Source organism: Antechinus flavipes, chromosome 2 (assembly GCF_016432865.1).
Source record: "Antechinus flavipes isolate AdamAnt ecotype Samford, QLD, Australia chromosome 2, AdamAnt_v2, whole genome shotgun sequence".
Lineage (NCBI taxonomy): Eukaryota > Metazoa > Chordata > Mammalia > Dasyuromorphia > Dasyuridae > Antechinus > Antechinus flavipes.
In genome coordinates, this window is record NC_067399.1 from 503051889 (window position 1) to 503076322 (window position 24434).

Here is a 24434-nt window from a genome sequence, read left to right on the forward strand (position 1 = left end):
GTGGAAGGTTTAGGGTACAGGTTCAGTGAAAGGGGGTCTAGTAGCAGTGTGAGTTCCCAATAAAAGCATTTATTGGCCCAGCGAGCTAGATTGATAAAAGAGGTTTATTATTGGGTAAGCAAGGTTAAAGTATAGGCGAAGGTAGAGATAAGGAGGGCACTGGACAGAGGGTCCAGTGGACAGAGGGTCCTCACATGGTAGCCATGTTTGGAATCCCAAAGAGGGGTTCCCAGCGTGGCCTTTTTATAATAGGAGACTTAGCTCGAAGGGCTTTCAGGTATAGCCCCAAAGTTGGCTCAGATCTGGGTGGGGCTGGGAACAGGTCAGATCTTCTGTTGGAATTCAAAGGAACCAGGATTTGTGAGTTAAAGGACAATTTACATTATTAACTAGGAGAGGGTGGGAATCTAGAAAGGAATCTTTCCCACATCAAAGGGAGTAGTCCAATTTTGTTAGCTGCAGAGGAGGGGGGTGTCAAATAGAAAGTTAGATTTTCTTAGCAGTAAAAAAAAAAAAAAAGATCAGAGCAACCTTTCAAAAAATGGATCTGGCATATTTTTTCAATATATATTGCAGAAGAGAGAGATTGATAGGGATTGAATTGAGATGAGATTTAAGTAAGAGCTTAAACTAATTTAGTGGTGGTGGGAATACAGAGTACGATGGAGATGCCAGAGATATTATAGAGTTAAAATTGACAATTTGGAGACAGATTCAATGTAATTTATGATTAATAATAAAGAATTGGAGAGTTCCAAAGTTTTGATCCCAGATACCTGGGAAAATGGTAGCCCTTGGTAACAGAAATAATAGTGAGGAGGAATGGATTTGAGGTGCATTTAACTATTCCCAGCCAGGTGTAGTGTGTACACACTCATTTCTGCTACTGCTACTGGGGAGACTGATGCTGATAGGTTGAGCAGTGGTAGAGCTAAAGTTCATCATTAAGCTTCTACACTAAGTCTAGCACCACTATGGTGGGTTAAATCAGAAGCAGGGGATCACCAGGAGGCCTAAGGAAGGGCAACCAGCCCAGTTGGGTCAGAAACAGAACAGGCCAAAACTTTCAGTGAGATCAAGACTGATTGGCCAGTGCACTTCCAGTAAAAAAAAAAAATCTGGCGAGACGCAGATTCGAACAACAAAAAGCAATCATTATTCTTGAGTAGCATGATAGAGTAAAGCAATACTCTTTGGAGGGGCAGCAAGAGACAGTAGAAAGAATGTTAATCATACTTGGGTTTGGGTTTGTGTCCTGCCCAGCCACCAGTTGTGATGTCCTAGAAAGATTACATCTTATCTCTGAACTGGTTTCCTCATTTTTCCACATCCACATTGTAAAGAATTCCTGAGAACATACATACAATGAGATGCCCTATGCAGAAATGTTTTGGGAGCTGTAAAGTAACTGTAAATATTTATTAAGATATATGTTTCTCATGTATATTTATCTTCTAATCCCACAGATCCCAGCTCCAGAAGAACATATTCAACTCTTTAATTATAGTATGGTTTTCCTCTGTGTATCTGGTATATCACACGTTTAGCCCACTAACCTATGGAGATCAATCTCTCTCAACAAACGAACTCAAGGCTCTGCGTTGGAAGTCTAGCTGGGATATCCTGATTAGAAAACACTAATGGAAAAAAAGAATAAACTAATGGAAATCTGAGATAGGGGGCTGGATATAAAGTAGAAGAGATCTTGTTTGTTTCTTTCTTGCATTTATTAACGAGCAAAGCTACTCTGAAATTGAAGGAATGACTGATGAGTTCCTCACCTTTAATTGCAGAAAGAAGTAGCTGAAAACTTCACATCTTAATTTTTATCATTTCATTTCACCATTAAGAAGACCAATTAAAAGTTAACTTACATTTTGAGCAAGGATGTTTTTTCCTGAAAATTAGAGAGCAGACTATTTTTACTGACTCGTGTTATCCTTAACTGAAACAAAACTGCTTTTCATTTAACTGATTAACGTAGTCATGCCCTCCAACCTTGACCGAGACAAAAAGAAATCATATAGGCCAAAAGAACTAGAGAGTCCACAATCAAACCTACAATTTGGCTTTTTAATTAGGAAGTTACTGGTAATTGTAATAGTTGTTATTCTCAGTTCCTCCTTTGGCTAGACTCATGCTGCCACGAATACTTCCTAAATCAGAAGCCATTCCTGAATGATTCCATTTTCCCAGTCTGTGTGATGGGAAGGTAAGTTACTTTGGTAAAAAGACTCTTAAGAGGCTTCATTTAAGTTTTCTGACTAAAAGATGAAAAAAATGCAAACTAGTATCTTATTATGGCTTTGGTATTTTCTAAAAATCCTTATTATGAGATTTTGTTCTGGGGTGGCATTATATTAAGTGAATACGATCCCTAATTGAAAGTGTTAGTTTCATCTCTGTAATGCCTCTTTCTGAAATCTGATCTATGTTTACAAATATAAAAATAATTTAAAAGAGACAAATGAACACTATTTGGTATTTGTTTATTAGTCCCAAAATGGTACATTAAGCAAGACAAAGATTTTAAGTAATTACAATTTGGAAAACCAAAAGAACTGAAACACAGTTTCCCTGCCTTATGTATCTCATATTAACTATAATGATTTATGCTTAACAGAAGAAAACCACAAGTGGCTATACATGAGGAGATTGAATATAAAACAGATTTTATTTATTTATATGTGCATACATATATATACATATACATTCTATATAATGTACACACATATGTATATATGTATTATATAAAGGGAATTGAACACTAGTTAGGAGGGAAGTTTAAAGAGAACCATATAGACCAAAACATTCTCATATATGCAATTCAGTGCTAGGTCATATAGGATAAGTGGTATAGAAACTAGAGGGCTGATTTGTGCAACAACATTCTTTTTGAACTTCTAAATTCCACTGGGCAACTTAGCTCTAAGGAAAGCATGCACCTGACAAGGTGATGAATAATATAGCAAATTGTTTGGCGGTAGGTAGCATGTGTCCCAGGACAGGTAAGCTTTTGACTTGGCAATTTCCGGATATAGACGGAAAGAATCAACAGCCTTGAGTGGAGCTATTTGCTTGGGTGTTGTCTACATTCAAGTGAAAACCACACAGACTCTAGAATTATCTGATTGACTTCTATAGTGGCAAATCTTGACTCTGCAGTGACCTGTCAAGCATATTTATAAGCCTTTTAGGTCCCCTGTAAACACATTCAAAATAGGAGATGCTCTCCTTTATACTTAATAGAAGTTTTTTTGTGTCTTTCTTTTTTTTAAGTGCTTATCAACATTCCCCACCTCTGCTTATTAACTTAGGAGGAAAAAAGATGACGTTTCTATGTGGTTCGTGTTCAGGTCATACCAGCCAGAGCCAAGACCCAGACCTCCAGTCTATTTCTTAAATGTATTACTAGCATTACTTCTGGGAGCAAGCATAATAGGTTCACTCATGCAGGTGAAGGGCATTTTTTAGGTGGCCCAAAGTGATTTTAGTAGCCTTCTGAATACATGGAAAATAAAAATATCAAGAAGGTCCTTTTAGTATTTCTCACATTTAAGATTGAATAAAATTAACTTTTCTATCCTAAATGGTTAAATAATTTCATCTTATAATCATTTTGTAACAGGTACTAAAAGAGTAATTCTAAATACTGAGGGTTTTGTTTAAAAAAAAAAAAAAGTAACTAGACCCAGTCATTATACAGATGTCATCAAGGAAGATCGGCCCTATAGGCTAACAGCCTCTAGCTCCTCAGTGGGGTCTGCTGCTAGACTCCAGGTGGGATCGTTTACCAGAAGTTAGAACAACAGCAGGATCTCCAGGCTCAGGAAATGTCCTCTTGTAGCTCCGCCCATTTGGAACTCCCCGCTGCCATTTGCAGATGTCCCCATTCAAAATGTCCTGAATATGCTGTACAATCAGGTTGATGGCAACTGCAAAAGGTAAGGGTAAGGGGACAAATGTGATCCTGACTGTCTAGAGACAGCAATAATAATTATTGAGTGCCTACTATGTACTAAGAGATCAAAAAACCAAAAACCAGTTCTGCCTTCAAGGAATTTACAGTGTAATAAGGGAGGACATGCAAACAATGTTTATGCAGGATAAATAGAAAATGATTAATAGAGAAGGCCCTAGAAGTAAGAGGGGCTGGGAAAGGCTTCCTATAAAAAATGGGATTTGATATGGTACTTGAATAAAGCTAGGGAGCAGAGTTCAGTAGGTAGAAATGAGAGGGAAAACATTCTAGACATGAGGGGTAGCCAGAGAAAAATGCACGGAGCTGAGAGATATTGCCACTGAACTGAAGAGAACATAGCTGGGAGTAAGGTGTAGGAAGACTAGGAAGAGCTTTGAATGGCAACCTGCGTTTTATTTTTGCTTCTAGGGGCACTAGGGAGCCATTGGAGTTTATTGCTCTGGTAGAAGAGTGGTAGTGGTGATTTAGTCTGACCTGCATTTTAGGAAAATAACTTTGGCTGAATGGAGGATGGATTGGAGTAATGATGATGCAGGTAGACCCACCAGCAGGTAATCATGTAGGGAAGACCAGGAGAGAGAAGGATGTCCTGAAAATTTAGAGAGAAGAGAGTGTCAGGGACAGAATGATCAAGGCTGCAGAGAGGTTGAGGGAAATAAGGATTGAGAAATAATTGTCGGATCTGGCCAATGAAGTCATTGGTAACTTGCAAAAAAAGGTTTCAGTGGAATAAGATAGGAAGCCAGATTGTAAGGAGTTAAGAGAGTGAGAGGAGAGGGGGAATGAAATGGATCACCTGAACAAGCAGAGGGTGAGGTTTGGGGGGAAGACCACTTGACCATGTGACTTCACATGAGTGAAGATTTGAGTAATAGAAGATAAGGGAGAAAGTAGAGGAAGGTCCCTGTGAATGGTCTCAAATTCTTTCTGTAAAATAGGAGGCAGGGTTCTCAGCTGTGGTGGGGGAAGTTTGAGAAGAGATGAATAGGTCTGTTAGAGCTTCTGCGGACAATGGGATGATGAATTGCTAAAACAAGGATTGCTTATCAGCAGTGAGGGCCCAGGAGAGGCCGTGTAGCATAAACATTGTTTTAAACACAACGGGTCGCACGATTTTCTCCATCTTTGTTTAGGGGTCCATGTATTGGAGCGAAGGCAGCAAGTTGTGGGAACTGTCCAAGGCTGAGGGTTGACTGAGCAAAATCAGTGATACACTGTAGTCAGTATATCACTGAGAGGGCTTAGGGATTCAATAGAGGAGGATAGTATAGAACTGTATTGGTGGTTCTGGATGAAAAAGAGTAAATGGCTAGTACAAGGGGTCAAGGGATTGAAGATCATGGTAAAAATCAAAAGAAGAATCTGTAAGGGAGAGCAGAGGTGGAAAGCCAAGAAATTAGGGTCAGATGAGGGGATTTAGAAGTTCTTGAACATGGAAGTAGAACATTGTGGCTGATAGAAACATAAAAGTCTAACCATATCCAGTATGTGACTAAAGTGGGGTGGAAGAGTAGCTCAAGGGAAGTGAGCAATTAGGGTATGTGAAAGAGAATCAGTGCATATACTGAAGTCCTAGTATGAGGGCTGGAGTGGCAATGGGGAAGGGGATTGTGAGCCACATGTGAAACTCATTAAGGAACGAAAAGGTGCAACCTGGAGTCTGTAGACAACATTACCAGGATTTTGACTGGGTTGGGTTACTGGTGGATAGGATTAGCATAAACCTCAAAGAAAGAGAGGTTAATGAGTAATGAAAAAGAAAGGGGAGAGCTAGGGAGTCAAAATGGGCAGCAAAAATCATTTTAATTCCTTTAATTCCATCACCTCTTATCAAGAGCCAAGAGGAATGAGTCTTCTTATTAGCTCATTGAGATTAGTCCCCACCTAATGGTTGTCTTAGAAAATTCTGCTGCCTGCTTCAATTTTATAACCAATGTAACTCATTGGAAATATAGTTCTTTGTAAATCAAAGGCAGTGGACCTGGTGGCAAACTCTGGCAGATAAAAACAATGGGAATCAATAAGTGAACTCTCAAAATCTACACATTTGGCACTTTATTATGGCATCATATTAATATCTTTAAGGAAGTTAGTTAAAATACTCAAGTATTAAGAATTCCAGTTTTGTAATTTTTAAAATGTTATTCAATACATTTGAAAGGATGGCATATATTATCGTGTATCAGGATAAAAATAGAAAACACAACAAAAGTATTGCAGGCCCTTGGGCCCTTAAATCTGGGGGGTTTATATCAAACTTTATGATTTATAGCCAAAATGCATACAAATGCAGAAATTGCAGGCATTTAGAGGAATAAATGAGGTCACACATTTTTCTTACCCATGTTGTCAACCCCTCGAGGGATGATCACATCAGCATACTTCTTAGTCTGGAAGACAAAATAATAGTTCTCATGAAATTTTTTCTAAGATGATTTCAATTTTCAGTGGAATTCCACCCTATTTTGAACGGGATATGTTGGGTGGGGTACACAGTGGATGGAGTTGGAGATGTATGTCTCAATGGCCTATGGATTGAGACTCATCACTTTACCAGTCAAGTTGAATAGGTATAAGAAAGCGAAAAGAAACAACTTTGTTCTCCAATGACTTTACATCATTTTCATTACCCATGATGTTTCTTGTGAAAAATAATGTGTATGACCCATCTCTCTGTACTGCAGACTCAGCTTCAGGCAAAAGTGAACCAAATAAGACAGGTTCCAAACTGACCTCCTAGCAATCTATGACATTCTTCTACTCTGATCTAACCAATCATTTCTTACCCTACAAGGAGCTGGGAAGCAATTGTGAATAAATACTCGAGTGTGGACACAGAAAAGTGAACTTCGCTCCAGGATGAATGGCATTGTGAGCAACACACTGCTTTTTGCCCCTGTATACAACCTCGTCAGTCCTATTCAGTGGAATCCTTAATATAAATAGGCTGACTTATTAAATATATGTATATTTATGTGATCAGAAATTTGATGTCAAATTAATTTCTGGAAACAGAACCTAAGCAAAGGGTTAGATGGGACTATACATTTCATTTTTTAATGTAATTTTTAAAAAATTTTGTTTTAATGGCATATTATTTTTCCAATTACATGCAAAGATGGTTTTTAACTTTGTTTTGTAAAATTTTGAGTTCCAATTGAGTGGATATCCATTAGTTGAGGAATGGCTGAATAAGTTATGGTATATGAATGTAATGGAATATTATTGTTCTGTAAGAAATAATGAGCAGGCTGGTTTCAGAAAAATCTGTCAGGACTTCTATGAACTAATGCCGAGCGAAGTGAGCAGAACCAGGAGAATGTTGTACATAGTAACAAGAAGATTATGTGATGATCAACTATGATAGACTTGACTTTTCTCAACAATGTGGTGATTCAAGGCAATTCTAATAGACTTGGAATGGAAAATGCCACCCGCGTCCAGAGAGATAACTAAAAACTGAATGCGGATCAAAGCATAATATATTCAACTTTTTGTTTTGTTTTTTCTTTCTTGTGCTTTTTTCCCTTTTAGTATGATTTTTCAGACTAGTATGGACATGTTTGAAAGGAATGCATATATGTATCTTATATCAAATTGCTTGCTGTCTTGGTGGGGGGAGGTAAGAGACAGAAGGGAAAAATGAAAGGTAAGCGAAGGAAAAAATGTTGAAAGCTATCTTTACATGTATTTGGAAAAATAGAATACTATTTAAAAAAAAAGAAAAATAAGATTTTGAATTCCAAATTTTTTTTTTAGCATTTCCATGAGAGTCATGCTGGGAAAGAAAAATCAGAATAAAAGGGAAAAATCAAGGAAGAAAAAAATAAACTTTAAAAAAGGTGAAAATAGTATGTTTTGATCTGCATTCAGTCTCCATCCAAAGTTTATTGGAATTGCCATGGATCACTGAATTGCTAAGAAGAGCTAAGTCTATAGCACAGCTGTGCTATACACATTTCTTTACATTGATCATTACACAATCTTGCTGTTGTTGTGTACAACGTTCTCCTGGTTCTGCTCACTTCACTCCACATCAGTTTATGTAAGTCTTTCCAGGCTTTTCTGCAATCTGCCTGTTCATCATTTCTTATAGAACACTAATATTCCATTACAATTATATACCATAACTTATTTAGCCATTCTCCAATTGATGGGCATCCATTCAGTTTCCAAGTCTCTGTCACCACAAAAAGAGCTGCTACAAACATTTTTGAACAACTGGGTCTTTTTCCCCTCTTTTATGATCTTTTGGGATAGAGACCCAGTAGTGGCTGAATCAAGGGCATGCACAATTTTATAGCTCTTTGAGCATAGTTTCAAATTGCTCTCTGTAATAGCTGGATCCATTTGCTACTCCACCAACAGGGCATTAGTGGGATTACATTTTTAAGGCTCGGCTACCCTGGGCAAGTACACTTAACTTCTTAGTGCCTTCAAGAAATTTTTTAAAGCTTATTTGTAGATCTAATGACCATATGCCTTGGAGGGGGTGTTTCTTCACTGGTAGTTCCCTACACTGATGAAGTCACACATCTGAAGGAAAAAAAGTTTTCTAACATAAATCACCTTCATAACCTCAGCGTTTCTAATTTAGTGAACAGTGTTTACCAGTCATATTAATTTTTAAATTTAAAATGTTGATAAGTTAATCCCTTAAAAATATTCAAAGCAGTTTGGCACCTCAGAAGTTTGACCAGAATCAGCATGGAGAAAGGAATTATTTAGGTTCCAGCTTCTTCAACTGTGAGTCACAGTTGCATATTGGGCCTCGTAACTAAATGCTGGGCTTGTGAAATTATGGTTCATTTTCAGTAAATATTTGATATGTGTACCTATTTTATATGCCTACATACCTGGAGTCAGGCAAAAAATTTCTTGGGTCAAAAAGGGGTTGTGAATGGAAAAGTTTAAGAAGCTTTGATTTAGGGGACTTGACATAAGGCCAACTGCATTCTTCCCTCCATATAAAGTACATAGAAATTCTTCTCTCCACATAAATTCCTCCACATATGTGTAAATTGTACATAAACCCTTTGCTACATATAAATTACATATTAATCTTTCCTTACACATAAATTGCATTTCATCTAAGACTCAACATCCCCCTGAAACTAGATAATACACAACCTTTTGAAGGGGAATACTAAATCTATGATGTAAAAGTTATTTTAAAAACTCTTAAATTCCAAGGTACCGGCAGGCAGAATTCCTCAAAGGCAGGTTTGACAAAGGTGGTGTACTGTGTTAGGATCTGCTCCAAGTCTCTCCCACGATTCATATCTCGGAGAACTGAAATCGTAACAATTCAATCCTCAGACCATCACATGCGTAACTGTCCAAGGTCAGAATTCAAGAACTCCTGCATTCCCCCTTACCTCTACGAGAGAGTCTCACATCTGAGTCGGTGTCAACAAAGAGTCGAAGATGAAACATGTCTCGGATCTCTTGACTATAGAATACCAAAATGCCCTCAAACAGAACCACATCCGCAGGGTAAACCACAGTTGTCTCCAGTAACCTGCGAGGCAGAGGCGAGGAAATGGGACACTGCAGGAGAGAGAGGGTCACCGGGGCAGTCTGCACAACCAGCTTCAGTCCTGGGGGCACTGAATCCTTGGAAGGGGCAGATCACGAAGAGTCCACAGAAACCGACTGGGGGCAGGGCCTGCTGCAGGGAAGTCCTTGCTGTAAGCACCTGAGGAAGATCTAACGGGCTTGAAGTGTACAGCCCTTCCTCTGCCCTCCCAGAAACCACCCGCTTACCTGGAATGGGTCACAAAATCATAAGTCGGGACCTCAACGGTTTTGCCCTCTACGATGTGTTTCAGGGTCATGTGCATCAAGTCATTATCAAAAGCATCTGCAGAGATGGAACAAAAGGCAAGGGGGTGGTGTACATCAAGAGACTGTGTGGCCCTGGGTACGGCCTAAGGCTGGCTGCCAGTGGGACTCGGAGCACTTCCCACACTGGACAGAGTGAACGCCACCGAACTACTATCCAGCAGGTTCGCAACCTCTTATGCTCTGCAGGCCACAAAGGGAACACCTTCACCTAGACAGCTAGCTCTGGTATATAATCCTAACTTTCGTTTCTACTAGGGAGGCCGCTCTAGAGAAAAGTGCCTGTGGAGGGAGGGCCCGGTACCGACGCTGGAGTCGGGCCTCCCCGAGCTCTGCTGCTCCCGGCCCTGCCTGGAAAGGGGCTACCCGAGTGGGGAGGAGAGGAAAGTTTTAAAGAGCCTGTTTCTGTACGAGAGGCCTTTGGCAACATCCTACCGGGAAATGCCTACCGGGAAATGACTCCCGGGAGCGCGGCAGGCCGAGCACTGCTGGCTCTGCTGGCTCAAGGAGCCTCGGTCCTCAGGAAACGGGCCTGTCCGATCGGCCTCAGGAGCCCATCCTCCTCGGCATGGACAGCTCCGCTGAGACCTCGACCCACTTTTGCTTGGGACTGTCCCAGACAAATCAAAAAAATGGGGGTGGGAAAGGGAGAAGGAGAGGAGAGAGGGGCAGGGAAACGGGAAAGCAGAGAAGGGGGGGAGGGGAAGACAGACTGGAACGGTGGAACAATCATTGGTGCTAGACTCAAAGACCTGGGTTCGAGTTCTGGCTCTGCCGCTTACTAGCCGGGTGACAGATGGGGCGAATATTTACACTTCCTACCTCACTGGCTGGTGGTGAGGGAGTGCTCCGCAAATTAAAGTCTGTTTGGGCCGGGAAGTGCTTTTGCCGTTATTTTCTGCCACCCTGCGACTTCTCTCCCGTTTCCTCCCCTCCCCCCCTCCCGGCTGCCCCCCACAGGTTTCCTGATCTACCTGGGTGGTCAAAGTTGTACTGCCCCTTCAGCGCTTTGGCCTTCTGCTCCGCGGTCAGCACCTTATAGAAGCGGTCCTGGCTCAGGATGACCAGCTTGCGCTGGCGGTGATCCACTTCATGCTGGCCCAGCAGTTCCATGATCTTCTCACACACTGTGGACTGGGGGAAAGCCGAGAGGACCCTCCGAATGGGATGGCCACGGCCTCTCCCAGCGCCCCCGCACGGCCCAAGTCCGGGCTGGCTACAGGTGGGGCCGAGGGCTCCTGCGGGGGACCTTGGGGAGGGCTCGGGCAGACCCCGCGGGCCTGGCCACTGGCCCCGGGTCGGGGCCCCAGCCCTGCCCGCGGGTCGTGCCGCCAGCCCCGCGGCTGGCTCCCGTAAGGGCTCCGCTGTGGGGCGCGGGACCGGTTCCTCGCCTCCAAACGGGGACTTCCTCCTCCTTCTCCGAGGTGAGACGCCCCCCCCCGCCTTCCCGCCACTCCGAGTTCTTACCTTTCCACTGGCCGTGCCGCCGCTCACCCCGATCAGGAAGGGCCGCTGGTGGGGGCGCTCGGGCTCCGCAGCGGCTGCTCCGCCGCCGCCGCCGCCACCGCCGCCGCTAGCCGAGGCCATAGCCAGCTCCGCTTCCCAGCATCGGCTTCCCCCCCCCACCCCACCCCCAGCTCTAGCTGGCCCGACCGCCCCCAGAACAGAGGTCAGAGGCAGCTCCTGAGACTACAACTCCCAGCGGACACCACGCGCAAGTTCTAGTTGCTAAGGGGTCCCCACGGCGCCGCGGAGCGACTCGGGACTTGTAGTCGGCTAAGGCCCGAGGGGAGGGCGCATGCTCCAGATGATTAAATGTCCCTTTACCTAGTCGATTACTTCTCCCGATACTGGCAGGCTGGGCGGTTGAAAACTTACAGCTTCCCAGACTGTGAAGGTTCCTCTGGGAAGAGAGCAATAGCCTTAACCTCCGCTCTCACCTGTCTTAAATATTTGCATTAAGAAAGCCCGGACCTCAGGAGGCCCTCCCTCCCTCCTCCCCGGGGCTGCTTTTCCCAGATCTCCGTTCTGCCCTCACCGTTGCTAAGAAACTTAGATTCTGGTACGCTCAGGTCGGGGAGCCGGGGTCTGTAGGACCACTCCCGGGGGCGCGACCCGAAGATAAACGGAGGCGCGCCTCTTCCCCGTTCATCCGGGGTCGTTCCCTTCCCGGTTCCCCTCCGGGGACGGATAAATTAAAACCACAGCAGCCGGTCTCGGCCTTGTGAGTGCCCCACGACTCCATGGGGAGAGGCGTGTCCATAAGTGAGTAAGAGTTCCCGAGTGGATCCCTAGTGCCGAAGAATGGCGTTCAGGGCCTCGTTACGGGCGGAGAGATTCAGGGCAAGTCCCCCGGGAAATTCTCTAAAGTTTGGTTTTGTGATTTTGGAGAGCCCTCTCAGAGCGCCTTAGCTCCTCTCATCTCTTGCGACTCTCCTTGAAGTCCTCCTAAAAGTTCCCCCGGAACTTTTGTCGTGTTGTGTCGGGAATAGACTCTGGAGTCAAGAGGTCCGGATCAAATGGCACCTCAGTCACTTAGCTTCGTGACCCTGGGCAAGTCACTTACACTTGTTTGCCTCAGTTTCCTCATCTTTAAAATGGGCTGGAGAAGGAAATGGCAGGTTACGGAAGAGGCTGATACATTTGAATTAACGATAACAGTAATAATAGTAGTAATATGCTTCCATGCAGCAAAAGTTTTTATTTAAGAGTTTTTATCAAAAGCATGGGTTTTGGGATCAGTTAACAGGCTTTGCAATTTCCCCAAAGCTGTCCAAATCGATTTCCTCGTCCCTTCCAACAGTCAGGGACTCATCGTCAGCTTCATCACCTCTCCCAAATAGGTAAGTTGTTGGACAAACTACCGGGTTTCCATTCAGATACTGCTTGGAATCATATTTGGTCTCTCCTGTATGGATGGAGAGGTCGTATTCCCTTGAATGATTATGAGTCTCTTCCAGGAAGCTCTGCAGTATCTTAAGAGTTTGATCCAATCAACATAAAATCATTAGATCCGACCCCTACACTGGTGAATAATTTTGACTGGCATACATCTCTTTGTTTTATTCTTCACCTCGCTTAGGCTCGGCATCGATAATTCCCTCTACATTGCAGAGATCAATGAAACCATGGCTTTTAAACAAAACAACAAAAGGGAAGGGGAAGTAGAATACAAGATAAATGATGGGGATGGAGAGGAGGCAAAGGAAAGATGCAATTTCAAGGCTTCACTTGAAATTATTGAACATTCTTTACAAAAATACTAGAAAAAAATGTCGAAAATAGACAAAATGCTTTAGGAAAAATGTGAGGTTCTATAAAGACCATAAAGACCACCCACCTTATTTTACAGATGAAAAAACTAGCATTTTTAGGGCACATTAAGACTGGCAAACCATTTTGCTTATCTTAATTCATTAGATTCTCACACAATCTTGTGAGATAGTTATTGTCATTATCCCTACTTTAAAGATGGGGAAACTGAGGCACAAGGAAGATTAACTGAATTTGAATTCGTTTCTTCCTCATGCTAAGTTCAGCATTCTATCCCTTGTGTCACCTACTTGCTCAAAGCCACACAGAAACCAAGTATCAAAGTCAGGTACAAATCCAAGCTAACATCAATGATTGTTATTACCCTATTTTATAGATGAGAAAACTGAGAAGGCTCTGAGAGGCTCAGAGAGGTTGTAACTTATTTGAGGTCAAGAGAAGGACTCCCCAACCTTTCAACCAGGCTTTTTCCTCTTCTCTCACCACCTCCTTCTAGCTTTCTCTCTGTCTTCCCCATTCCTTTGATGCACCACTGGAAACTAGGCAGTTTTTTATTTTCAAAAATTGCTTCATTTCGATAAGCATTTAGGAAGTACCAAACATATACCTCAAATCAATTGAACGCCAACAAGAGGTGCAACATGATTAAGCACCAACTGTATATCTAGCATCTGAGTGGCAAGCCTAATTGCACTCTTCGGAGGCCCCCACATGAGCTCCTGACCCCGTCTCTAAGCTCTTTCCTGGCTACCCAGAAGACCAAAAGGGTGATGGAAACCTCAGAAGGGCCTTGCCCTTCCTCGGGCGCCACCAGCTGGTAAGTGGCACCGCGATAAGCTGTCACCTGGGGACCCTCGGCAGCACCCTGGAGTATGATTTGGCTGCTCTGACTGTTTGCAGATCAAAGGTTAGAGGCAATGCTTCCCCTGCCCGGCCCCAGGGGGAGCTGTCAGTCTCTGGCCCATTCCCATGAGGCAGGGCCCCGCAGCCTTGCCAGGCACTGCCATCCGGCAGAGTGGGGTCTCCGGGCACGGAAAAAACTGGTACAGAAGGGCCCCGGAATGAGGAGCTCCTTGTTGACACAGCCAGCTGCAAGCAAGCCTGTCAATTATTAACCGGGTGCAGTTGGGCAACAGGAAACTGGAGCCCTGTAAGGAAAGAAGAGTCTCAGGGAGGGACCATCACTACAACAGCTGAGCAGGAGCCCGCTGCGGGCTCTGGGCGCTGGGACCACCCAGACCATGGAGCCAGGTAAGGGCGCCCCTACCCCAGGGAGAGAAGAGGCTCCCCGGGGGCTACGGGGACTGCAACCAGGTGGGTGCCGTGCTCCCTCCTCCGTCCTCCTCATCCCGTCTACAGCCCGCAAAAACTGGCCAGCAGCTGCTGGATGTCTAGGAAGCTCAGAGAACCAGAGCACTGTCAGGAAGAGGAGGAGGAGGAGGAGAAGGAAGGAGTGAAGGAGGAGGAAAAGGGGAGGAAGGAGTGAAGGAAGAAGAGAAAAGAAAGGAGTGGAGGAGGAGGAGGAAGAGGAGGAGGAGAAAGAGGAAGGAGAGAAGGAGGAGGAGGAGGAAAAGGAGGAGGAGGAAAGATTCTTTAAGGACTTGGGGGCACCGTCTTCATCAAGTCCTTTCCAAGGGGGTGAGAGGACCCACCTTTACCCCCAGCCAGACTTGTTGGCCCTCAGTGGTCCATCAACAAGCAGTGATAGCAGAGAGCAGAGTGCTTGGGGGGCTATGGGAGGAGAGGAACTGGGGGGAGCCTCAGGCCAGCCCCAGCGGGGTCAGGCATTTGGGCTTGGAGCTGCCTTCACCCCCGTGCTGCTTTTCTGTGATCGTGATGCCCCCAGCTTCTCTCCAGCTGCCGAGGAGGGAGAGAGCTTGGGGTTTCAGGCTGAGGTCAACCAGGACTCACCGGCAGGGACAGGGGCAGAGGTGAGAACTCAGCTGTCTCCCCAGGGAGTCCCCAGGGTGTGGGCTGAGTCCTGTGTAAGGGACCCTACGACCCTCATCCTATTCTTGCCTTCTACCCCAGGACTAACTTAGTGGTTACCCTGGCAACTTAATTTCCATTATGAGAAAGAAGGTCCTATTTCTCATGGGCAGGGCCGGGGCGGGGGGAGACAAAGACAAACCAGGAGGGCAGCAGGAAGGCTGGGGGCCCTCCATCATTGGCCCCTAGGGGTCACAGGGCAGAGCAGAGTCTGGCCCGTGGCCCCAGCTGGGGTTTCTTCCTTATCCCTCCCCCTGCAGTCACTGTGCCCGGACCACATGCAGGGAAAGGAAGCTGGGCTCAGAGACATCTCTTAGAATTCACTCCTCTCCTCTTAGTACCTCACAGAGCACATGCACATAGGAGGCACTTAATAAAGGCCTCAGAATGAAAGGGGGGACAGGCAGAGAGATGGCGGAGGAGGATGGGGAGCTGGAGAAAAAAACGATGGGGAGGTAGGAATAACCCCTTTCCTGGCTCCCTCCCAGCTCTCTCTGCTCCCCAGGGGCCCCAGCCTCCCTGCCAGCCTTGTCAGCAGCCTAGATCTGGAGGAGGTGGGAGCTGCTGGAGCCAGCCATGGGGGAGGGCTGGGGACCGAGGGAGCCCAGACACCTTTCACTTTCCCATCCGCACCCCCAGAGGCCTTCAGCGGCCTCCCCTTGGGGTCCCAGACAGGAGTCTCGGCTGGCTCCCTCTCCACTTAGAGAAGGGTCCAAATCTAGGTCCGAATGTCTGCAGCAGACACTGATGTTTTCTTAGAGGGCTAGCCCCAGCCCGAGCCTCAGAGCCTTGTTGGCCCCTGACGTCAGATCAGGTGAGTCTGGGGCTCTCTTGGGAGAAACCTGAGGCCCCAAAAGCTTTCCAAAGATATCCCTTATCAGCCTGTGCTTGGACATTTATTTACTTTCCCTAACCTTATCTGCTCCTGATCAGGCCTGGTATTTGTCCGGGTGAGGCCGGGGAAGCTCAGTTTATGTTATGGTAACTAGGGCTTGGGGTAGAGCGAGCCTGGAAATGGGGGTGCCCGGCCCAGATTTGTGGGGGTGGAGGGAGCAGAGCCCCTCAAAGGGCCCCATCGATAGCCATTCATCGATCCGTGAGCATTTATTACACGCTGGCTGCGTTATATGCATCATGAGGCTGGTTGGTCTGGGTGGTCGGGGCCAGGCACTGGGCTAAGCACAGGGTCCACCGGGGGCAAACCATGATCCCGCCTCTAGGCCGGGTGGGGGGAGCATGCAAACGGTTTCCTGCGGGGAAGCTTGTGGAGTGGGGTCTTAGCCGGGGAAGAGAGGAGGAGAGGACGAGGAGGGCCAGCGCTCCGGGCCTGGGCCGCGGGCCCCAATTCCCTGCTCCCGGGGACACTTTGCGCAGTGTCGGGGGAGAGACGGCCCTAAAAGGCCAGAGAACTTCCTGTTCAGTCTTGGAGAAACTAGGGAGCCACAGAGTATAGAGAATATAGAGAGAAGGCTGGAAGCAAAGGGAAGAACTATCTGCCGGTCAGTCAATGAGCATTTTTTAAAGCACCTGACTGTATCCCGGCAGGCACCATGCTAGGTGCTGGGATACAAAGAAATAGAGAAAATTATAAATAAAACCAAATAGAAAACTACAATGGAGACGGCATGCAAAGCTACGTACAAGATAAATGAAGTGTGCCCCATCGGGCTGCTGGGGGCGCAGTGCATAGAGCCCCAGCCCCGAAGTCAGGAGGACCCGAGTTCAGATCCAGCCGCAGACACTTAACCGGCCGGCTGTGTGACCCCGGGCAAGTCACTTAACCCCAGCTGCCTCAGGGGGGAAAATGTGACCGTAGGAGGGCGGCGCTGGCAGCGAGGCCCCGGGGAGAAGGCACACTGGAGCGGAGAGCGAGGGCCGGCCGGAGCCTCACGGGACCTCGCTCAGCCCTCCGCTCCTCTGCGGAATGACCTCTCCGGGCCCTGGTCCTTTCCGGGTCGGGCTCCCAGGTAACGGGGCTTTCCTTCCTTTAAAGGTCCGGAAGCCAGAGACGGCAGCGCCGCTCCTTCCTCAGAAACGGGCCCCCGCCGCGAGCTCGCAGACCCCCGGGGGGCCGCGGGGGAGGGCAGCGCCCCCGGGGCTGGCGGGGAGAGCGGGGAGGCGGCAGCAGAGCCCCCGCCCCTGCCCAGCCCCGCCCCCTGGGACGATGGCGCGGCCTCGTCTTCCCCGAGCCCTCCGCGGCCCAGCCCTGCTGGCGAGAACAGGCAGCCGCCCAAGTGTGCCACGGGCATCGGCTTCGTGGGGGAGCCCCCGCCTTACACCCCTCCCGACCCCAAGGCTGTCCACATGCTCTACCCGCCATTCCCGTCGGGCTTCTCTGGGCAAATGCCCATCCTCTATCAGCCGGGGCCTTCGCCACAGCCTCTGTACCCGCCGGCGCCGTCAGCCGCGCCTCTGTACCCGTCGGGACCCTCTCCAGCAGCCCTCTACCCACCAGCGTCTTCGCCCCCGTCGCTGTTCCCGGCATCGAACCTGCCTTCCGGAGCCTTCCCCTACACCATTGTGCGTAACCTCTGTTGGGTCTCCTCCCACGGGGCCCTGGGGGGCGCCAGGCGGCCGGTCTACAGCACATCATTTCCCCGCGTCCCGGCAGCTCCCGGACCCTTGGGCACACTCCTCCGCTGGGTTCGGGGCCTGCCTCAGAAAGGGAGACCTCTCCCCGCGTTTTACAGAGGAGGAAAATGAGACAGAGAAATGACTTAGGAAAGGGCAGGATCCCACTCTGGCTCTGAGGGAAGGGAAGAAAGTCAGCACTTGGGTAGTGACTGCGTGTTCCAGTCATTGCACTAAGCACGCCTACAAACATCTTGTTTGATCAAAAGTGCATTGTTCTGTCCCGTGTTGGATGGGGGGAGGCTGCCCGCTGCCCCCAGGCCCGGCCTCAGTCCTACCCCTTCCTAGCTCTCTGGCTTTGGGCAAAGGGCCTTCAGACCCACCGCGTCTGATCCCCCCTCCTTGGGGGCCCCTTCACTCAGCCTCCTTCTCCCTTGCAGTACAACAGCCCCATGAACAGTATGGTGGCTGGCATGGACCGGAGGCCCCTGCCTAAAGATTACATGGTGGAGTCCGTGTTGGTGACCCTCTTCTGCTGCCTGATCACTGGGGTCATCGCCATTGTCTACTCTCATGAGGTAGGGCCGGGCCGGGCCAGCTCCAGGGGAGGGTCCTGGGCCTGCATGGGACCGGAAGGGGGGCTTCCTTCTCCCAGCCTTTTGAACTTGGCAGTCTAGGACTGCTGTCTCTTGGAAGGGACCAGCCTCCGGGCCTGGGGCTCCCCTGAACCAGCGAAGGGAGGCGGGGAGGGAGGGAAGCCTGGGAGCCTCCAACAGTCCCGCTCACCTCTGGCCCGCTTTCTCCTCCTGCGCCCCAGACCCGGGCAGCCCTGAGCCGCGGAGACCTCGCTCAGGCCGAGCAGGCGTCCAAGAAAGCCCGCTCCTTGGTGCTCTTCAGTCTGCTCTTTGGGGTCTTCGTGTCTACCAGCTGGGTCATCTACGTCATCGTGGCCCTCTACATTCCCTGAGGGACCCAGTGGGGGCTTTCTCCCCCTGCGGCTCAGGGCCGTGCTGCCCGGCCCGTCCAAGCTGCTCTGCTTGGGCAGACTCTTTCCCTTCTCCTGCCTGCCCTCGAGGCAGAGAGCGGGTCTACGGCGCTGCTCCTCTGCTGCCCACCTGCTGCGGTGCCCCCGACTGCTGTGGGGATGCCAGTCCTGCGGCTGGAACTCACCGGGGCCCCGCGTGGGACTGCCCCTTGGCCCGGGGCCCAAGTCCTCCAGGAAGGGCCGTGGAACCCCCGCCCAGGGCCAGTCCCTGAGAGACTGAGACAGAGAGGGCTGTGGGGTTCTTACCCAGCATCTCTACCAGAGGACAAACCCTTCATCCAAGGACTCTCTGAGGTCCCAGAATTCCTCCCCAGCTCCTTCATCCCTTTCTCCAGGGAGGGCCCAGGGCAGAGTCAGTATTGCATCAAAGAGATGAGCTCATCTGCATCCCTGGGCTTCCATTCTTCCTCTTCTCTCCCCTTTGACTGTCGGCCTTGCTCTCTGCCCCCTTCGTCTTCCTCCCATCCCAGAGCCATGGTTTTCACAGTGAATCCCCTGAACCTTAACTTCCTGAAATCAGGTAAGTATGTTGGTCAATAAATGAAAATCCTGAGCAAAATGCTGTATGTGTGGATAAGGTGCTGGTTGGACTTGATTGCTTTGGGCATCCTCTGCCAGATTTAGTCAAGCACCAGACTTATGGCAGCCTGCCACCTGTAATACTCCTGAGGGTGGTTCAAGCCAGATTAAAATGTAACTGGGAAATACTTAATAAATAAAAATACAATAAAAATAGTATTTTAAAAATAAGTCAACATGTGACCTAAAGGGACTCTTATACATAGATTGTTCCTTCTTGAGTTTAACACAAAGGAAGCAGTAGTTTGGAGGAAGCAGTAATTGTTTAAATTTACTGTGCTCCTGGAGCACAATCCCTTCTTAGGTCCTGTTGTTTGAATCACTTAACCTCTGTTTTGCCTTGGTTTCCTCAGCTGTAAAACAAGAGATCCTATCTGGTTTCTGTGAGATCAAATGATAAGAATATTTGTAAATTGCCTAACAAACTCTAAAATGCTAAATTAAATATTATTGCTGTTCTTGTTACTTTATTGGGGGAAGAGTTATAACAACTAATGCTTATATAGCATTTTAAAGTTTTCACAGCACTTTATAATGATTACATTTTGTCTTCTCAACAACCCTATAAAGTATTATTATCCCCATTTTACAAATGATGAAACTGAAGTACACAGGGGTCATATAGGCAGGAAGTATCTGAGGCAGGATTTGAATTTAAATCTTCCTGACTCCAACTCTAGTATTCTGACCATCCAGATGTCAGCCCTCAGGGAGACTATAATCTAAAGGGTGTTTTTTTCCTTATTAAAGCTTTTTTCAAAGCATATGCATGGATAATTTTTCAACATTGATCCTTACAAAACCTTGTGTTCCAAATTTTCCCCTCCTTTCCCTCACCCCCTTCCCTAGATGGCAAGTATTCCAATATATGTTAAATACAATATATGCATACATATTTATACAATTATCTTACTACACAAGAAAAATCAGATCAAAAAGGGAAAAAATGAGAAAGAAAACAAAATGCAAGCGAATAATAAAAAGTGGAAATGTTATCCACACTCAGTTTCCACAGTCCTCTTTCTTCATCACAAGATCATTGAAACTGGCCCCAATGACATTGTTAAAGATTAATTAATATCCCTCAGAATTGATCATTGCATACTCTTGTTGTTGCTAATGATCTCCTGGTTCTGCTCATCTCACTTAGCATCAGTCCATGTAGGTCTCTCTAAGCCTCTCTGTATTCATCCTGCTGGTCATTCCTTACAGAACAGTAATATTCCATAACATTCATATGCCAGAACTTATTCAGCCATTCTCCAACTGATGGGCATCCACTCAGTTTCCAGTTTCTGGCCACTACAAAAAGGACTGCCACAAACATTTTGGCACATGTGGATCCCTTTCTCTAAAGAAGGGGTTCTTAATGAGGGTTTCGGATTAAAAAAAAGATTTTGATAACTTTCAATATATTTCCTTTGCTTTTATCTTATACATTTAAAAATGTTATTTTGAGAAAGGGCATCATGGGTTTCACCTCCCCACCCCACCCCCGTCAATCAGTGATACCATGTGACTCTGGACAGATGATGTAAAGCCAATTAATTGGGGGATTTGAGCGGCTAGGAGAGGTATCATGTACATATCCTGCCAGAGGGGGCGATGTGGGGAAAATCTCCTTGAGAAGGAGTGGGGTTATGTCGCCACCTGGTGGTGTTAGGGATGCAGGACCCCATGCTTTCCAAGCCTGGTGCTAAGTCTGGCAAGAGCTAGAGAAAATGGAGATGGGTCCGCGGCCTCAACATCAATTTCTCTTTCTCACTTAATACATCAATACATGTTAGAACAGCTATTCTCTCTCTCTATGTATTCCTAAGGCCGTGGCAGGCTCTGCACGGAAGAGCAAGGACAAGCCGGCCCAAATCCCCAGGAACTCCCGTAGGGTGTGAAGGGCAGGTGACCTTGCACCTCCTGGTGTGGATGGCGGTGTTTGTCGTCACGACTGCCACCCAATGGCGACATGAGGAAATGCACCCTAGCTTTTGCCTGCAGGCAGTTTACAAGTTTAGCGAACGGGCGACTTCCCTGGCCGGGCCCCCCCAAACTACCCTGGAAGTCCTCACCTAAAAAGGAGGGGCTTGCACCCCCCTCCCCGGCGCTGGCCAGGCGGAGCTGGTGCCTTACACGAGCACAGCGGTTCCAGGCTGCACCAAGTCGGGGCCCCTTTCCCGGCCTGCCCCGACGCTGCCCTTAGGGAACCTCCAGTTTTCCCGGAAACAACCCCACCGTGGGCAGTTTTTGTTTTGTTTTTTACTACTCAGTCTGCTCCTCTTAAATTACATCTCCCTCAGCATCCACGGCGGGCGGCGTCCCAGCTCGAGGCTATCCGGGGCAACTCTTACAGAAAGGATCTCGTCCGATGCTTAAACATTGCTTGAGGCTCAAAGAAATCGGGCAATTCAGCCACTATCACTAAGCCAGTGTCAGAGACCAGATTCCCACCCGCGTCTTCCCTTCTCAGGGGATTATCACCGAGTGAAGGAGAGATCCCGACAAACTCCTCCAGGAACATAATCCCCAGCCTCAACAAATGTAAAGTCTAGTTGGGGACCGGTAAGACACATTCAGAAAAATAGCTGTCCGTTCTACCCCCAATTTGTCATCTTTTCTTCTGTGGATATCCCAAAGACGATAGGAAGGAGCACTGATTCGGGGGGATCTGGGCCAAGGGCAGGGGGGAATCTTGCTAACTCTAAGAATGCGTCTATCCCGTGCAGTTTCCCAGATTTGAGGAAGAGAGGCTTGGATTTTCCAGAGGAAGTAGCAGAGTTGTCGCTCTGAACTTGGGGGATTAAAGAAAATAATTCTGCACTCATTCATTCCCACAGCTTTACTTTCCAGTTTTTCTACCCTCATTCTATATCCTGAGGGAAGATAATGAGTTTTTGCTGTAAAGGACTCAGATTTTATAATAGGAAATTAAGGGGTTTGATCTACTGTGTGGGTGCCCAATAAAAGTAGTATGTATTTTCTGATCGGAAAATATATGAGTGCATGTTTGTATGTGTAAATGTTGCACATCTCAATTGCAATATTCCTAAATTATTTGAGTCCCTCATCAATTCAAAACTATTGTTCCCAAGTGTTTCCTAAATATCCGCACAATTAGCCAGAATCAAACCCGTGACATGGTAATATAATAGCTGGAATTATTTATATATCATTTTAAGCTTGGCAAAGTACTTTACACAGGTTATCTCATTTGGTTCTCACACCAGTTCTGTGTGAGAGGTACAATTATAATCCATCCCCATTTTACAAATGGAGATCGAGACTAAAAGAGCTCAAGTGACTTTTCCAGAATCACGATTTAGTGGGTGAGGAAGAATCTGAACACTTCTTACTTCTAAGCCTAGTATTTTATCCACTGCACCATCTAGCTATCTGTACACAACAAGAAGGCTAAAGAGTATTTGCTTAAAATAAAAAAAAAGACAAGGTAAGCTATCAAAGGTTAAATTAAACAGGTAGCATTACCCAGAAAATGGTTGTTACTTCCCACTTGTTTCTTGGGAGTGCTTATTGACTCAATTAATACTGTCAGCCCGGTCCAGTGGGAGAGCGATTGACTAGCCCAACCTCCTCACCTGTGCCAGGAGGCAGCCAAGACGTAGAGAAGGCGGGTGGCTCAGGAGAGCAATGGTATCCACAATTAGAGAGGTGATGGCTGTAGCCTGCGCTCCTCTGGGCATGGCGACCGGCACCTTGCTAAGAGGAGACTCCATCTCCTGCTTCCACAAAATGGGGATCTGCCTCCCAGCATTGTGGAGGACCGACATACAAAATGTATTCTTGTGTACATATTGTTTCCCTGTGAGAGTATAAGCTTCTTCAGGGCTCACCACCCACACACTCTATGTTATGGCACTTAATAAATGATTGGTTGGTCAATAAAATGATAGTTTGGTTGATAAAAGTGTGTTTCCCAGTGACTGGCCCTGTCTGGGACTCAGGAGGCCGGACTCCTTGCAGAGCACCTCCCCTCCCCTTTGGTTACCATAGCAACCTGATGGCACAAACATCTCCTCCACTTTGGGACTTCCTTTTACTTTTCCCTTGCGCTGAAGGCAGTCTCCTCTGTAGCAGAATGGACCTGGTTTTGGGGGGCAGCAAATGGGGGTGAATCTGTGCAGTCTGTTCCCAAAGAACTGGAATGGCCGACTCGAGGCCGAGGCACGTGGGTATCATATTTGTGTAGAAGTGGTTTGAAAGGAGAAGTCCTGAAAGTAAATTTTCCCAGCCCGCGAGAAGGGAAGCAACTGGGACAATGATGAATTCCCCCAAGAAGGTCTTGAGACTGCTCAACAAATCCTCCTTTCTCCTTGGGCTTGCTTGTCCGAGTAACTTGTGGGTTTTCTCTCCATGTAAGATGCTGCTCAGAAAAAGCGTGGGAGGCCTGCATCCTTTCTTCAAGGAGCGTCTTCCTCAGAAAATCCCTTTCTCTAGACAGGGGTTCTTAATTTGGGGTCCACCAACTCCCAGTGGTCCATTTTAGGAAGTCTGTGAACTTGGAGGAGGGAATAATTATATCTCTACTTTCATTAATTTATCATTGAAAGTGAGCATTTCTTGTCAATTATGCATGCAGATATAAAACTGAGGATGGGTTTACAGGTTTCACCTGCCTGCCAAAGGGGTTCATGACAAAAAAGATTAAAAGCTTTTGCTGTGAACAGGTCTAGTTCTTGGCAAAGTTGGCCCCTTTTGCTGTGAACAGGTCTAGTTCTTGGCAAAGGGGCCAACTCAGGAATTGCTGGCAGGATGGAGGAGGGCTCAGGCCTTCTCCCTCCCCATTCCCCTTTGTCACAGGGAGGCAGGAGCTCTTCTGGAAATCACAGGACTCAAGAGTGGCCACATCTCAGAGAATTAGCTGCTCCCTTTCACTTAGACTTCACTTATAATTACCTTCTTCCTACTGCCTTCTGGGTGACTTCAATTTTCCAGGCCCTCCGTGGACCAGGGAATCCTGGTCTTTTCAAACAGGTTCCAAACGTTTTTGGACCAAGTTCCATGAAAACTGACCACAGATAGCCAGGCCTTGACCATCTGCCTTACTAGAAGCCCTCAACCCCACCTTCCTGGATATACTTTCCACGCCTGAAAGGAGAAGTTGGTGGAGGCTGTGGAATGGAAATCCTCCTCACTGGG

At 47.1% G+C, this 24434-nt stretch overlaps 3 protein-coding genes across 4 annotated transcripts in view; 2 read left to right on the top strand and 1 right to left on the bottom strand.

Annotated features, from left to right (window-relative positions):
* POMT1 (protein O-mannosyltransferase 1) overlaps positions 1-1881 on the top strand; it is a 45192-nt gene extending 43311 nt beyond the window's left edge. Inside the window, exon 20 of the mRNA XM_051980221.1 lies at positions 1467-1881. Within this exon, the coding sequence (XP_051836181.1) occupies positions 1467-1641 (175 nt within the window). The 3' untranslated portion in view covers positions 1642-1881. The remainder of the gene's footprint in view (positions 1-1466) is intronic.
* Positions 1882-2472: 591 nt separating this feature from the next.
* UCK1 (uridine-cytidine kinase 1) lies at positions 2473-11434 on the bottom strand. Of its 2 annotated transcripts, XM_051980226.1 has the most exons (8): positions 11294-11434; positions 10801-10960; positions 9749-9845; positions 9361-9503; positions 9180-9274; positions 6324-6372; positions 4457-4571; positions 2473-3935 (listed from the first exon to the last, which is right to left on the bottom strand). In XM_051980226.1, exons 1-8 carry the CDS (start codon positions 11411-11413, stop codon positions 3827-3829), a joined length of 888 nt encoding a protein of 295 aa, XP_051836186.1. In that variant the 5' UTR covers positions 11414-11434; the 3' UTR covers positions 2473-3826. The 2 variants fall into 2 exon arrangements, with proteins under 2 accessions (XP_051836186.1, XP_051836187.1); XM_051980227.1 differs by lacking the exon at positions 4457-4571 and having other exon boundaries at positions 11294-11430.
* A 1531-nt stretch (positions 11435-12965) lies between these two features.
* Positions 12966-20282, top strand: PRRT1B (proline rich transmembrane protein 1B). Its single transcript, XM_051980231.1, has 4 exons — positions 12966-14350; positions 17082-17608; positions 18100-18237; positions 18477-20282. The coding sequence occupies exons 1-4, from the start codon at positions 14341-14343 to the stop codon at positions 18624-18626; spliced, it is 825 nt and encodes a 274-aa protein (XP_051836191.1). The 5' UTR covers positions 12966-14340; the 3' UTR covers positions 18627-20282.
* Positions 20283-24434: the final 4152 nt, after the last annotated feature.

Coding starts and splice junctions, on each gene's coding strand:
- UCK1 (XM_051980226.1), bottom strand. CDS start 11,413: ATGGCCTCGGCTAGCGGCGGCGGTGGCGGCGGCGGCGGCGGAGCAGCC. Junction 9,846..10,800: donor GTACAACTTTGACCACCCAG/GTAGATCAGGAA, acceptor CCATCTCTGCAG/ATGCTTTTGATAATGACTTG. Junction 4,572..6,323: donor TCGAGGGGTTGACAACATGG/GTAAGAAAAATG, acceptor CTAAATTTTCAG/GACATCCTTCTCTCTCCTGG.
- PRRT1B (XM_051980231.1), top strand. Junction 17,609..18,099: donor GAGCCTTCCCCTACACCATT/GTGCGTAACCTC, acceptor TCTCCCTTGCAG/TACAACAGCCCCATGAACAG. Junction 18,238..18,476: donor CCATTGTCTACTCTCATGAG/GTAGGGCCGGGC, acceptor CCTGCGCCCCAG/ACCCGGGCAGCCCTGAGCCG.